General features: G+C 34.9%; 1 protein-coding gene across 7 annotated transcripts in view; it reads right to left on the reverse strand.

Annotated features, from left to right (window-relative positions):
• Positions 1-15,105, reverse strand: part of MYCBP2 (MYC binding protein 2) — a 233,182-nt gene that overhangs the window by 182,569 nt on the left and 35,508 nt on the right. For all 7 annotated transcript variants that reach the window (XM_072976390.1, XM_072976388.1, XM_072976389.1 and 4 more), the window contains exons 4-10: positions 11,145-11,298; positions 6,946-7,142; positions 6,105-6,347; positions 5,803-5,874; positions 4,325-4,421; positions 448-521; positions 170-308 (exon numbers count right to left, since the gene is read on the reverse strand). In XM_072976390.1, coding sequence (XP_072832491.1) covers positions 170-308; positions 448-521; positions 4,325-4,421; positions 5,803-5,874; positions 6,105-6,347; positions 6,946-7,142; positions 11,145-11,298 — 976 coding nt within the window. The remainder of the gene's footprint in view (positions 1-169; positions 309-447; positions 522-4,324; positions 4,422-5,802; positions 5,875-6,104; positions 6,348-6,945; positions 7,143-11,144; positions 11,299-15,105) is intronic.

Genomic DNA, 15,105 nt, shown 5'->3' on the forward strand with positions numbered 1-15,105 from the left:
CATATTTCTTAGTTACTTATACCTATTAACTCATAAGTGTGCTTTAAAGTAACAGATAGCAAGACAGCTACCTAACAAGCTACACTGCTGAAAGTACAATGTTAGTCTTCAAGAGAATAAAGAATCTTAAAATTAAAATATGGGAGAGAGGCTTATTTGACCATCTTACTTATAATATGCAAGTCCTTTTCCAGGTCAAACAGTGAGATACCACAGGCATGTAAGCATTTTCTGGCCAGTTTAAGTTGTAATTCTTGTTGTAGCACAGGCTCAGTGCTTGTGGCAAATATTCTGACAACAAAGCCATCCTAAAAGAAAGAAAACATCCACAGTATTATGTTGCATGAATCGGTCTTTTAAGGCTCTATATTCCATCTATTAAAAATCAAATAACTTATGAGAAAAGGATTCCATTTATACCAGCTACTCATGACTCAGAATACTCACATCTCTTGAAGCAGCTATCTGATTAATATATTCTCCATCAGTGAATAAAATATTTTGACCTTCAGTGTGGCAATCTGTACAAGAGGAAGAAAAAGTAATTACTTTACAATATAAATAAATATCTCACAAAATGACTTTACTCCTCTGTTGAAGTCAGAATGAAAGTTTTCCACATAATAAGGATAAACTTAAACTCAAATGGAGACTGTGCTTTTTAATAAAGAGTTACAAATTAGCAGAAATTAAATAATTCAACTAATAATACTTATTACATTTTGTGCTTACATTTCTAAATCTTCCATGATCAAGGACCTAAGAGCCCACATAATTTCAAAATGAATTAGTATTCAATACATTCTGATAATAAACATGCACCACGATGAACAAAACTATAATGCTGGTTATAATCATTTCAATACAGTCACATGCAATGTAGGCAACACTCTACCTTCAGACATACATCACAGTCATTAGTGTCACAGAAAAATACAAATAGACCTAAAGCTTCTGCATTTGAGGTCTACAGTGTCCAACTACAGATATCCCTTGCTTTATAAAACAGAACTGAGTGTACAGTTTTCACTTAAGTTTAATGCCTATTCCCAGTATTTTTAGCTTTTAGTGTGCCATACACTTTGAAAATGTTCATCCTTCATAGAACATATAAATCTATGCTTACGTGTTTCTTTTTGTCTGAAAGTGCTTATATATTTTGGTTGGGATGCCATGCTTTCTCAAGACTGTATGTTTATTTGCGAAACAGTGAACTACATACTTGGATCAAAATAATGCACAAGTACAATTATAACAAGGGATACCAGTATTACAGAAGGACCACTGGGACATGTGTTAGTGACTGCTACAAAATAACATAAAACTACAAGCAAAATCAACATCTAACTATAAATTGTATTCTTTTGGAAAAACAAATGTCCAGCAAGCAAGTATAAAAGCACACACACTTCCCCAAATAACTGTAGAGAACTAGGATGAACCTCTCCATTAATTACAACACCAAAAAAATAATATTTCATTTCTAGTTGCACCTGAATCAACAAAACACAAAATTCTAGTTTTGGAATGCAGTAATGGAGCCCACCCAAATAAGCTGGATTACTCTGTATCTTTGCCCAGGAGCTTCATACTAGCATACTTCCTTATTACAAATATGCAAAACACAGGCAGACCCTTACCAAATAGAGAATTCAGTGATCACAAACTGGAAATAGAAACTGGGAGACAAGGCCCACTGGTAGCCCAAGAGACTTGGTAATCAAAGAGAGGAGAAATCGAAAGAAAGAGTTCCTAGTCCACTGTACAGAATACAAAGAGGCGCAAGAAAGATGCTTCTCAAGCTCTAAGCAGTAAGATTTTAAACTAAAAAGCAAAGAAGAAAAACTCATTATAATCTCAGATAAATGCAGGGGTGAGGAGTGAAGCGGCGCAAGAAGAGGAGCAAAACTCCTCATGAGCTGAGGCAACCTGTCACCAGACACGGAGATTAAACGACATAGGATACAATATAAAAGGTATGCAACACATATTAAGGCTAAAATGACAATTAATAGGAAAAAAAGTATGTCTTCAGTTCATCACTGCTGAACTGAAAATAACTTATTTATAAACTGGACTGTCAAGACAAGCTGGAACATGAAGCTCAAGGAATCATCAGATATCTGTCCATTTTAAACACAGTATCATCAGCATCGATAAACCTGACGGTTCACTTCTGCTCCTTCTTGATGGGAAAGCTACAGAGCAGAGTTGCTCCTAGCTAGGGGGAAAAAAAGTACTGTTAAAGAAACTGCCGTCCAGGTCAAAGAAAGGGAAAAATGACAAGAGGCTTTTAGGCTTGAGGGCAAGTCTTCCTCCTGCATGACTTCAAAGAGATTTTTTCTTTATCTTTTCTGTATCCGCCATGTAACATTTTAAGACAGTATCTTCAGGAAAATATCAAGAAATATCTGCTCATTCAGAAGAGATGGAACTGTCTTCACCAGCTTGGTTCATTCTTCACCGTGAATATGGTACATATTTGTGAAACACAGAAAGCCACACTCGTATTGTTAGAAGTTGCATTTTATAATATTAAGTGATGTAGAGGGATTTAAACTGAGTAAGAACATTAAGTCATATTTTATTGTGGTAAAATAAATAAAACAGCTTTAGGTAGACCATTTCCAAATGGTCTTTCTCAGCCACAATCTCTCTTAAATGATCTGGGTTTTTCAGAAGTAAATCCTTTACATTAGTATCCATCTGCTGGGGAGCGGGGCTTAAGAATTTCTTCTTCCAAGACATCCGAAAATGACGTGCACAAAGACAGAGTGATAGGGATACTTACTGCAAATTTACATTGCAAAAAACTGGAAGAGACTGCCATTCCAATATACTAACCAATGGAATATATTTTATAACATTAAAATTATGTTACAGAAGACTATTTAACAACCTGGAAACATATTCAGAATATTAAGTAAAAGGGATAGGTTAAAAAAGCAATATGTAGCAATATGATGACATTCATACAAGTATATATATAATAGACGTAGACAAAAGAAAGGACATTCATCAACATGTTAATTGTATTTATAGATGAGAGGTGGGGACAATTAATTAATTTTGATTTTGTTTTGCTTACATAATACTTTTACAATAAATATTTTTACTTTTAATGTATGTATATATATGGGGGTACATGTTACTATTTTAAAATATTTATTATTATTATTATTATTATTATTATTATTATTATTATTATAAATTATCATTATCATCATCATCAAGACCAGAGACATGGCCTGGGACCTGTGATGATTAAAAAACAAAAACCCTGTAGATATATCTGAAAACAGATAGTTATTTACAAAATGGCTTTAATAAATTATCTTTTCCAAGTAGCTTTATTTGTGAAACACTTTTGTGACATTTACCTTAACATAGTGTCATGTACGTTAACTTGGATATATGTATATATAGCAATATTGAAATGTTTGATAAAGTTATAAAAATATCTTAAAAATAAACAAGTAGCTAGGGGACAATTATCCTTCTCAATGTGTTCTTCAAAAGAAATTCTCAGTCGATTTCAGATGGCCAAATGCCTAGAAGTAATATTGCTTCTTACCATGAAATTGTTGATAGATACAATAAACATTCAAGATTTTAGTATAAACAAACTCCTTTAGAATGTATTAAAAGTATAAGCAAAGTCAAAGACCTTCCAGTGGAGAATATATTATGCATTTGCCCAGTGTTCCACAAAATTTAAGATCCACTGCCTCAGAATTTAGACAGCAGTGATTTGAATGATACATACCTATGTACAACCACAAAATTAAAGGAAAAGAATTGTGTTTAAAGTGCCTTATCAGAGTATTATTAAAAAGTATAAATGATAGAATTTTTAAAATTTCTAACCCCCTCTAAAATTCCTGTCTTTGAAAACCCTTTAAATAAAGAGGAAAACTCAAAAGTATACTGTTGTTAAAGTAAAACTAAATAGAAGGTTCTTTACACCAAGGTTATTTGAGAGCCAGAATTGTGGTTTCATTAAGAGCAACAAAGCGGAATCACCCCATTAATTCAGGAGCTGAACAGTCCTGGCAGGGTGAGGGTGGGGGATCAGGCTACAGAATTTGAGCAAAAATCTGAAAACAAGTATCAAAACACTTTATATTTATTATGGTATCTGTTTTTCTCACATGCATTAATTTTATACAGACTATAAAATGTTTTGCATGTTAAGATTCTTTTCAACTCATTTGTAAGCAAGCACGGTTCCCTGCTAATCATTCTTTGTATGTCTAAGTGGCCTAACATGCACATCTCTTAAAATCACCTGTGAATAAAACAGACGACTAATTGAGTAACTTACCTGGTAACATTACAGTACCATCTTGTTCCAGTGTTTCAGGGCTTATTCTAATGGCTGTCATGCTGTGGTTATTCACATCTCTATACAATAAATAACCCTAATAACAACAAAAAATTTTGCTATGTTATATATTAAAATATTTGTTCAATACACACTTAGCAGGAAAAGTAGCCATACAGGTCTGTATTATAGTTTTTTGAGGTACAATAATGTATCAATATTGGTATCTAAAATAGATTAAAGATTTAAAATATGAGAACATGAGTATAGTTTAATGAGAAGAGGAAACAGACATTACTGGGTATCAATTTAACCTATTATATGCTCAGATACACACATTAGATACACCACTCAGGACTATAATAATACTTTGTTCAGAATTATTATATCACTTGTCAAGTAAATAATAGAAATGACTGCTGCTACTTTTAAAAATATTTTAAGGAAAAACAACAAATATTGAGATTAATATTTAAAAATGAATAGAGTAGTGGTTTTAGATAGCGTGATATATCACTGAACATAATTCTGTAATAAGTAATGTATTTCCCATGACATTATTCCTTAGATATAATGTAGTATAGCAGTGGCAAATAAAAATTTGGTATTTTAAACCAGGCTAACTTTTAAGAGACAATTACGGAGTAATTAATTTGACATTTAAAATTTAATTTCAAATTCTCCCTCAAAGTTGATATAGTAAGATTGTTTTTCATATAACAATTTTTTAAATTTTCAGAATGCTTTCAACTATCTTCTTTCATCTGATGCTGACAACAAACTGTTGCCATGGACATCTTTATTCCTTATTTTTCCACAAGGAATTTGGGCTTCACTTCTCAGGCACAGAAATAAACACTTCTTTCCTTTTGACCATCATTCATCTGCTTCATGGATCTGATTGCTGGCACTCATTTGGCCGTGTTAGTCATGTGATAAGATCACAGCATTAAGAGAGTGACATGGGCCAAGCTCTTCTCTCTCATCGATGATACTTTGCATGATCCTCCATGCAGGTGGCTACCTACTGAACAGGCCACACAATGTTCCCTGGAAGGTACTGATTGAGACTTAGAACAGGAGAGTTTGTAACAAAAAGCTCTAATCTGGCTTTGGGTCACAGCTGCATTCCCAATTAAGATTTGCAAATGATAAAGACGGCCTTTTGATTCTTATCTAGAGGCTAACTTAAACAAGAACTCCAACAGAAGACATATTTATTCCCATTTTACAGCTAAATCACAAGTTGTCCACAGTCACACAGCAGTAAGAAGCAGGGCCAGACCTAAAAGTAAACTGCTTATGAATTCTAAGTCAATGTCCTTTACACTACACCATATCATTGTCATAGTCAAATTATTAAAAATATGCCATATCTGTTTAAATAGAAGTGATATTATTTATTGATTAAACAAGAAGGAGCCACAAATTTTAAAGGACAAGAAGAAAAGTTTGGTTTATTGTGTATATTCTCCTACCTGAGCATATCCTAACCAAGATTTTTTTTCTTTTCTGTTTCTGATGCGAGATGTAGAATTATAAATGTGGCCCTGCAAAACAACCAAAGTTAGTTCTGTCAACACTTTCAGAATTAATAATCAGTGAAAAATAACACAAGTGGATGAATGACATTTAATTCAGGTGTTTCCATTATGATTTTCAAAACAATACGATGTCAAAATTAGATGGTACTCTAAAATTAAAGCCTGAAACAAACAGAACACAATTCAATATGGATATAACTGCCACCGTGATTAAGAACTGTAAGGAATCACATTACCCTAACTGTTCCACTGTATCCAGAGCCTATTTTGTATAATCCATCCTTGCATAACAGATAAAGGAAAAATCCATCATTCTGAAGTAGACATTGATCATCTTCATCAACAGATATTTCTTTTAATGGCCACTTGTGCATTAAAGCTGCTTTCTTAATGCCATTGCTAAACCAGTCCTGAATTTGAATTTTTCCCACCAACACTGCCTGTACACTTCTCTGTAGTGAATTTAGTATCATTGGCACCTATTCAAAAGAGAACACAAAAAGACATTTTTAAATGTCTCACACACAGACAAAAATAAAGATACTTTATTAATATATCATCATTTATAAGAAACTAAATTATTCAGAACGAGGTTTGGCATGTCAGGAAAAAGTATCAAAATGCTGTATGTGAAACTGAAGTACTTCAGAAACAAATCAATTAATGGAAAACTATAAACAACCAATCAAAAATATAGTAGAAGGATATCATATCCCTTTCTTTCAACAGGGGAAAGACATTTAGGAACTATCAAGGAATTTCATACTTGAGATTTCAGAGCAAGATGGGAGGTGGGGGAGGGTGGAGAGACAACGTAAAGAGGAGGCTGTAGTGCTGACACAAAGACCAGGTTAAAGATTTAAATTCTGCCAAATTTCACTTTTTTACCTTTCATGCCACAGAGTTAAACACACATGTACCTCAGCTCAAACACCTTAGATTATTACATATCAACCTTGGACAGATCAAACTACTATACTGAGCGAGAAAAAGCAGGGAATTCCTATTGACAGAAATTGAGATGAAATTGCAACTTGGCATCTTATCGATTTCTAAACGGCTGGAGATATGAAATACCTGAATAGTTTGGCAAGCATGGCTGCCATTGTTGGTGAGGATAGCAGAGATGGCCTGAAGTGTCCTTCCTGTTTCTCCCCAAGCAGCCACCAGGCTAAAGAGACAAGCACAGGAAAGTGCTGTCAGAGACTGTCCTGTGCTGTCATTCATTCCAGTACTTCGAACGGTGATTTCCAAAAGGAGCTGGAAGAGAGACTCTGCAGATAAAACAGAATTTAATTATATTCATTGAACATACAGAACACTATATGGTATTTGTTTGTTTGCCTGTTTGTTTATACCTTGCTTCATTATCAAAAAATAATTAAGGCAGCCACAGCACTTACTTTGCGTTAGTTCCTTTCTAGTCACCCCCTTCCCTGCCAAAGTCAGAATATTTATATAAAAAGGGCCTTAGAGAATATTTAGTTCAATTCCTTATTTTTGTGTTTTCATTTATATTCCATTTTCAACAGAATTTATACAAGATGATTTAAAAGAAATCTACTTTTAGTTTGAATTCACATATTCAAGAAATAGCCTACCAAGTGGTAACAGACTACTCACTGCACTTATTTTGACTTTCTAGATTGAGAAAAATATGGGCTTCTTAAAGTGTTAAATTATCCAGAAAATTACGTATTTATTTGCAAAATAGAATATGTAAAACATATACAATAATTTGTTCTAGTATAAAATTGGCTTTATTGCTAATGCAACAGCAGTTCACATTGTAATTCATTTTATACTCTAGGAAAAAAAAACCTCCACGTCAATAGGATAGCTACCCCTTTTAATGGATAATGAAGCTGAGACACAAAGAGGTTAAAAGATTTTCCCTAAATCATAAAGCCATATCACAGCAAAGATGGAAAAATAATACATGAACGTTCTATATCTATCACAGGTCTCCACATGAAACTCTACCCCAGATTGAGTCAATAAACTTCTGGGTGTTTCTTGTAAACAAGGGAAAGGGGATTTGAAATCCTTAAGAAGTGCACAGTCAGAGACAGAGAGAGAGAAAAATTGAGGAAGATGGAAAGAGGGAGAGGAAAAGGGGAGGGAAGGAGGAAAGCAAGAGAGAGAATTGATGCTATTCTCTGAAAACTAAAAGGCCATCTGTGGTTTCTTTGTTAACACACAGAAACCAGTCTTCCTCTACCTGGTCCCCATCTTCCATATTTAATCTCTAAGTAAGTCTTGTCAATTGTACTTCCTAATTAACTCCTCCACCTCTTGCATCTCATCAGCATCTCCCCGAGCCATGCTATCTATCACCATCTCTTAACTGGACTACTGAAAATTGTTCATAAATTAGCTCCTACAATTCACTTTTGCCCCCTTACAGCCAAAGAAAATTTTTAAACCAAAAACCTGGTATTCTATTTAAAATTCATTCAGTCCTTTGTTAATTCCTCCCTGCCCATCTTCCTACTTTCCTTTTTCCCTCTCTTCTTCACTCCTGTGTACATCCCTCAGTCTTTCCTTTTTTCCATCTAACCTTCCCTCTACCTTTCCAACTATCCTTCCTTCCCTCCATCCTTTTATCTATCTTTCTTCTAGCTTGACCATCCTTCCTTCCATCGTTATCTTTCTGCCCATTCATCTTTTAGTGATTTAGCCACTATTTTCTGAATTCTTCCTGAACATCAATAACTATTCCAGGTTGGGGTAGCACACTGGCAAAAAAGACAAAGAATATCTCTGCCATCAAAAAAGTTAGATTCAAATGGAAGAAAACAGTTTAAGACTGTAAAGAATTTTTACTTAACCATAAGGAGACAGTGACATTCAATTCCTCTTAGAACGATAACCAGACTCCTTTAACACAACCTATAAAGTGCCACGCGATCCGCTCCCTGCCACCTCCATCCCCTCAGTCTCCACATTCCAGTCACAGTCTTTCTCAGTCAGTCTCTTCATAGCTCAGAGCCTTACTATGTGCTGTCCTTTCTGCCTGTAAACTTAGCTAACTCCTTCTTACTCATCCTTCAAATCTCAAGCATCACACCTGCAGGGAAGCCTGTCAGAAAGTCTCCAAACTCCTTCTTTCTCCCATACGATTTATCCACATTTGTAATCATACATATGTCTGACTGTCTGATGCTAAGTTTCATATTAACAGCAATGAGGTCAACAAGGTTTATATTGATCATTTCTATATTATACACTATTTGCACAGACCCAGAAGATGCTATTACATTTAAGTGAATACTTGAAAACATATATTCTAACCTTAAATTGAACAGAAAGATAGATATAAGAGAATGATTTTTTTAAGCTGGATAATTCGTAAATCAAAATCCATTTGCAAAGAGAAATTTGATGTATAATAATCATCAAGCAATCCCAACAGTAAGAGGAATACATACATACATATATTTTCATGAATAACATGAAAAAAACCAATGTGGAAAAAGTGTAACTAATATGATTATGATATTAGGTCAAAGGAAAACACAGAGACAGATTCCAATAGAAATTTAGTTTTAAAGAACCAAATTACTACCTATACCTTTGAGCTAATCAAACAAAAAATATGTAGTAGAAGTAAATGCTGGAACAGAAAAATAAGTCAAAGTAGTGAAGAGATCAGAAGTAAGCACTGAAAGGACAGAAGAGAGACCAAGACAACACAGTAGCATTTGCAACTGTTAATAAGAAAATAAAAACAAATAAATTAATCAGGTGAAAGTTCAGAAAGAAAGATTAAGCTACAGTACATACTATAATTTCAAAAACCAGTGTTAAGAACAAGATCCATTTTGAAAAAAGTAAAGGAAACAGAGTATTTAAATATAAACTGGATATAAAAGAGAGTGTATAACAACTTATAGAAGACAACAGAATGGCAGAAGACCTACGAGGAAACCAAGGATTAGCAGGTTGTTCAAAGTAAGACATAGGATACCCTGGTTTAGTGGATATTTTAAATATTTCCATTATTTGCTGACTGACAAACCAGAGCTAAGGATAACTAGCAAAATATTCTTAAATAAAATTAATTTATTAAATCTTCAGTAAAGTGCCACGAGGCCAAGTAATAAGCAGCTACAGTAACAATAATCAGCAGGGCGCCTGCTTCTTAACATACGGCAGCTTTTATTTGGTAGTAACATTTAATAACACGGCAAGTTGGGGGGTGGTGTTGTTTTTTAAAATTCTCCATTTACTTTCATGACCAGCCCTCCCCTCACTGACTAAAACAAAACAACAATAACAACAACAAAAAAATCAAACACAAAAACTAATCACAGTGTGTGACCGAAACAATAATAATATGATATGTAATTAAATTCATGTGACTAAGTTCACATATGTGGGTCTAACACAATCCAAATAAGCAAGTCGAGAAAAAACATCAAACTCTAGTCCATACCATCAATGTGGTCCCCAGAGCAGCAGCACCAGCATCACCCATTAACACTCCAAATGCAAATTCTTGGATCCCACCCCAAATATACGGAATTAGAAACTCCACAATCAGGGCCTATATTGACTTAAACAAGTTGATGCTTCAGATTAGAAAACTCTAGACTCCCTAAAGGCCCACAGTTAGCATCAGAGAAAAGCAATTAGCCTTCAAAATTAAGTTTCCATCTCTATTTGTATTCCTTAAGAGTCCCTGTCTTGCTTATAGGATTATGTGTTGAGCCTAGATCTGGCATGAAAGGCAGCCATTCATAAAATTTATATGCACTTTATGAAAAGCAAACATTTTTATTTAATGGAAGTTACTACTAATTCAGAAGCTTTAACAAAAATAGAGTTTTACTTATCAGGAATACAGAAGAAGTGCCCTCCCTGTTTAGTAACTAATTGTGCTGTTTTGGGTCGACAGCACTTGTTTCCTTTTTCCCTACTTTTTTAAACTCTCCAGAATAACATGTAAAGTTAGAGAAAGTCAATGTTAGCTATGTTGGCCAAAGGTTTACTAAGAAAAAAGTTCATAGTGAGCATAAGGCTTGAGGACTATTTCTGGGTTCCAAGGATTTATGCTTTGCTTTTTTCCCTATCACTACAATAACCAGGAAATGTCTGTGCATGACCTATAACTCTTAAATCATAACTCCAGTGGAACACGGTAAAGTAATTTAAAATTTTATCTCTGTTGTTTCAGTACCATAAATAGAGACTGAATAACTGGCTGCTATATGTGCTTCATAAGAGAAGCTCCTAATATTTAAAGGCTTCATTCAATGTGCCTAAGCTCTTACCTAGGACCTCAGGTGGCTCTGACTGGAGGCCTTCTGGCTGCTGACCCTGAAGCACGTTAAGCAGGGCTTGGAGACTCCTGAGGCACAGGGATGGATGGGAAAATCGCGTCTCCTTGATCAATTCAAAAACTTCACAAAGTCCAACCTCAATGATCTATTTAAGATGGAAAAAAGATTATACTTCATAGCATGTGAGCTAATAACACTTCTCAGGTAGTATAATTGGTACAGCTTACTTCCAGAGCAAATGGTTAATGCTGCAATATTAAAAGGCAAAAACGAAAACCATCACATAAAAAAGAATAAAACCCCATGTGTTTGATTACAAGATTTAGAAAACCATCTGTTTACATGGAAGGTTAAAAGACAGTAGCACTGTTTAAAAAGTAGTTTTGGTATAATGAAGCCATAATAAAATATCATGAAAATCATTTATAACAGTGAACTAAGTACTAGATTGAATTCATTCAGAAAAAAAATAGACTGCATTAATTTACAAAGTTCACTTAGCTGTACTCAAGTAAAAACCAGCACTCTTTTGTAAAGCTGTGTTAATAGTTACCTATGAACAGAAAAAAAGTCAATATAGCACATATGGTGAAAAGGATAAAAAAGGAACTTTTTGTCTTGGCCTTTCCTATAATGTACAATCACCATATTATTATTTGTAGATGGTGTCCCTTATTTTTGCAGGATTTATCAGAGAAAGAATTAAACATTGTCTAGTTAAAAGATCGTGGCTATTTTTACTTGAATTATCTTACCACTTCTCATCAGGACCAAGAAAAATATGATTCAGTAACTAGTGAAAGATAGAAAAATCTGTAACTATATGTTGACAGAACAAATATGATGAGCTGGTAAAAGAAGGGCAGAGGAGGAAGTGAAGGAAGAAGAAAAAAGAATTCTACTCCTCAGAAGGTCTGGGTGTGAAATGTCTAAGCTTCTAGCATCTAACATACAAATTTCTCTACAACTGCTACGATCTTATTCCCTTCCCTTCACACCCAGAAAAAAAAGGGGGTTCTTACAAATTTTCAAAGCTACTTTAGCTTTTAAACAATTCTCTTGATCCCACCTCCTCCTCCATCTCTAACAGAATTTTGTTTCAACTTCTGTCACCATGCTAACTCCCTAATCTGTATTTCTAGCTGGGATCTTTCTTTTGAACTTCAGCCTTACATAGTATGCACTGGACATCTCACAGATATGAGATGTTCAGAACTCAACTTAATCATTGTTCCAATAAAGCACTGTTTCTCCTCCAATTCTCCACTTTCAGTAAATGGCTTCACCACCCAGAAACTTTAGGAATCTATTTAGTCTACTCTCTCTTTCAGCCTTCATATTCAACTAATTAACAGTTCCTGACAATTCTGCTTCCTGAACATTTCTTGTATGCCAAACACTGCCAGCACTCTAGCCCACCCTCATGAACACAGCCAAGTCAACTGCAGTAACTGCCTCACTGATTCTTTGGTTCTCGCCTTCCCGCCCTCTAGTGGATCTGCCTTACTAGCACCCGAGTGACTTTAATAAAATACAAATCTGATCATAGTCCTTTGCTTAAAATAGTCCGTATTTCCAACTTACAAGACAAAATCTGAAAACAGCTGCATGATATGTAAGGCCCTTCATTATCTAGCTCCTGCTCTCTACTCGTGCCCTGTTCAGCCTCTCCACTCCAGCCAATGCTTTCGCGTTTGTAAGGATGATGTTCCCCTGCCTGCAGGTGCATCTTCAGTTAGTGCTGCTCCTTACTCCACTGTGCTCCACTGCACGCCTCTAACAATCCTTAAAGCAACAGACATGCCTGCTATCCCAATATGACTTTCTTATATACCCCACATAACTTTCTTGAGGGTGGGATTGTATCTCATCACTTTGTTCTCAGGGCCTAATAGAATGCTTGCTTTAACTCAAAAAGAATTTAGTGAATTAAGAAGTATATAAATGAATCTGGGTACATCTACATCTTTTAACAAAATACGTGGCATGACTAACTTCAAATAAGTTTGGGTAGGAAGCATGAACTCTAAATATGACTATTAAAAATTATGCAGCTATGAAATTTGGAATGCTTTACAGGATCTGGAAATCAGATAGTGAAAGACAGTTTGAGCTGGGTAAAAACTATTTTTTTGGTAAAAAACTTAACAGCTTTTAGTGGGTGAGAGTAAGAAAGTACTATTAAAATATCAATGATTATTGACTCACAAAAAGCAAAAAGCAAGAAAATCAGACAGGCAAGGCCTACATCAATCAAAACCAATTTAATTAACTTTTAAAAGTCAAGAAGGGAAAAAATAAAATTGTATCAATATTATGTTTCAACAATAAAAACTGTCTTAATTATGTGAGAGAAAAAAGGAGCAGGAGAGAAAGAAACTTCCAGCAAGAGGGAAAGTGGCAGCCACACCTTCAGGCGGATGAGAGAGGACCAGCCAGGAAAAGGAAGGAACTGAGATGGAAGAGCAGCGTCTGGAGCAGAGGCACAGAAATGTTAAAAGGAAAAGAAAAACGTCAACATTTCTCACCTGCCCTCAAACTGCTATCACCTCAAACCCAGAAGGCCTCATCTCTTCTTCTGCGTCAATCCTTCAAGTCATGCTAACGGCTGCCAAAGACCTGAAAGTTTCATTTCCACTGCTGCCCCAACCCACAGCATTCTGACTGCCTCTGCATGGAAGTATCTCATGGCTTCTTCCTCTCTGATCTCATTGATTGTCCAGAAGTTTTATTTCCTTGGGCATAAAGTATTTCTCAATAAACTGAAGAGTTCCTTGAAAACTAACTGAAATTCATTTGCACCTACATACTTTCTTGTTTGTAACTGATACTTTTGGCTATCGTTTTTTTGAGCATGCATGTATATATTAACCCTGAATCCTCATTACTACCCTATAAGGTAGATATTATCCCTATTTCATAGATGAAGCACAGAGAAGCCACAGAACTTTCCCAACACCACACAGCTAGTATTTTTAATGGCGAATATTTGAACCCAGGCAATTTGATGACATTACCCATGTTCATCACTATATCGTTTCCTGGCAGGTCAGTATTTGGCAGGAGAACTCAATATTAATCACTTGAGCTATCTGATTTTCTTTTACTTTTTTTGAAAGATCCCTTTTTCACTCTACATCTTTTGACTCTGTCAATCATGCTAAAAAAAATCATCTTAAGAATGCCTGATATTTTTTTCTCTAATACTCATTTATCTTGATGTTTTAAAATAGCTTAAGAAGCAGTTCTTGATTGTGTAGTATCTTTTAAATTAGCTACAGTTTACTATTCTAAATTTGCATACATGTGTGAAAGGTTTCTCTGGGTCTTTATTTTCCTTCCCAATATTGAACTTCAACTGAGTGATTACTATAGCATAGTGTGACTCACCCTCACACAGAATGGAATTCTTACACCAAAAATATACTTAAGTTCTGTAGCCTTATATCCTAATTTAACAACATATTTTTCCTAACCTCCCCCTAGTTAAGCATAAGAAATAAAAACTAGAGACTGTGCTTTTTACCTGGAGGAACTTACATGCAAAAGATAAGCCTGCTTGTTTAAAGCTGAAGAAAGAACCTAGTAGAGAAGGTACAGTTAAGGATGTTGGCAAGAAAAGGATTAAGAGGAAAAGGGTCCCAAGAGGAGATAAGGACATTTGAAGACGGCTGATTGAAAGGCTGAGGAAGTTCACAAAAACATCTACTATCCTATGAAACAGGAAGCAAAGTAGTGTCTGAGAATAAGGTGAAAAGAACCTGAGAGTAATGATTAGGGCAGTGGGGGCCTTAGGAAGTGCTACCATGAAATGTGTGAAAGAAATCAGATTAGGAACATAGCTTCCATCTTGGCTGCTATTTCCAAGAAGTAAAAAAATTTACATATCTTGTGTATGTACACAAAGAGGTTTTCAAGGCAGAGATTTAAGGTATCTATCTAGTAAAAAGGC

Source organism: Vicugna pacos, chromosome 14 (genome assembly GCF_048564905.1).
Source record: "Vicugna pacos chromosome 14, VicPac4, whole genome shotgun sequence".
Taxonomy (NCBI): Eukaryota; Metazoa; Chordata; class Mammalia; order Artiodactyla; family Camelidae; genus Vicugna; species Vicugna pacos.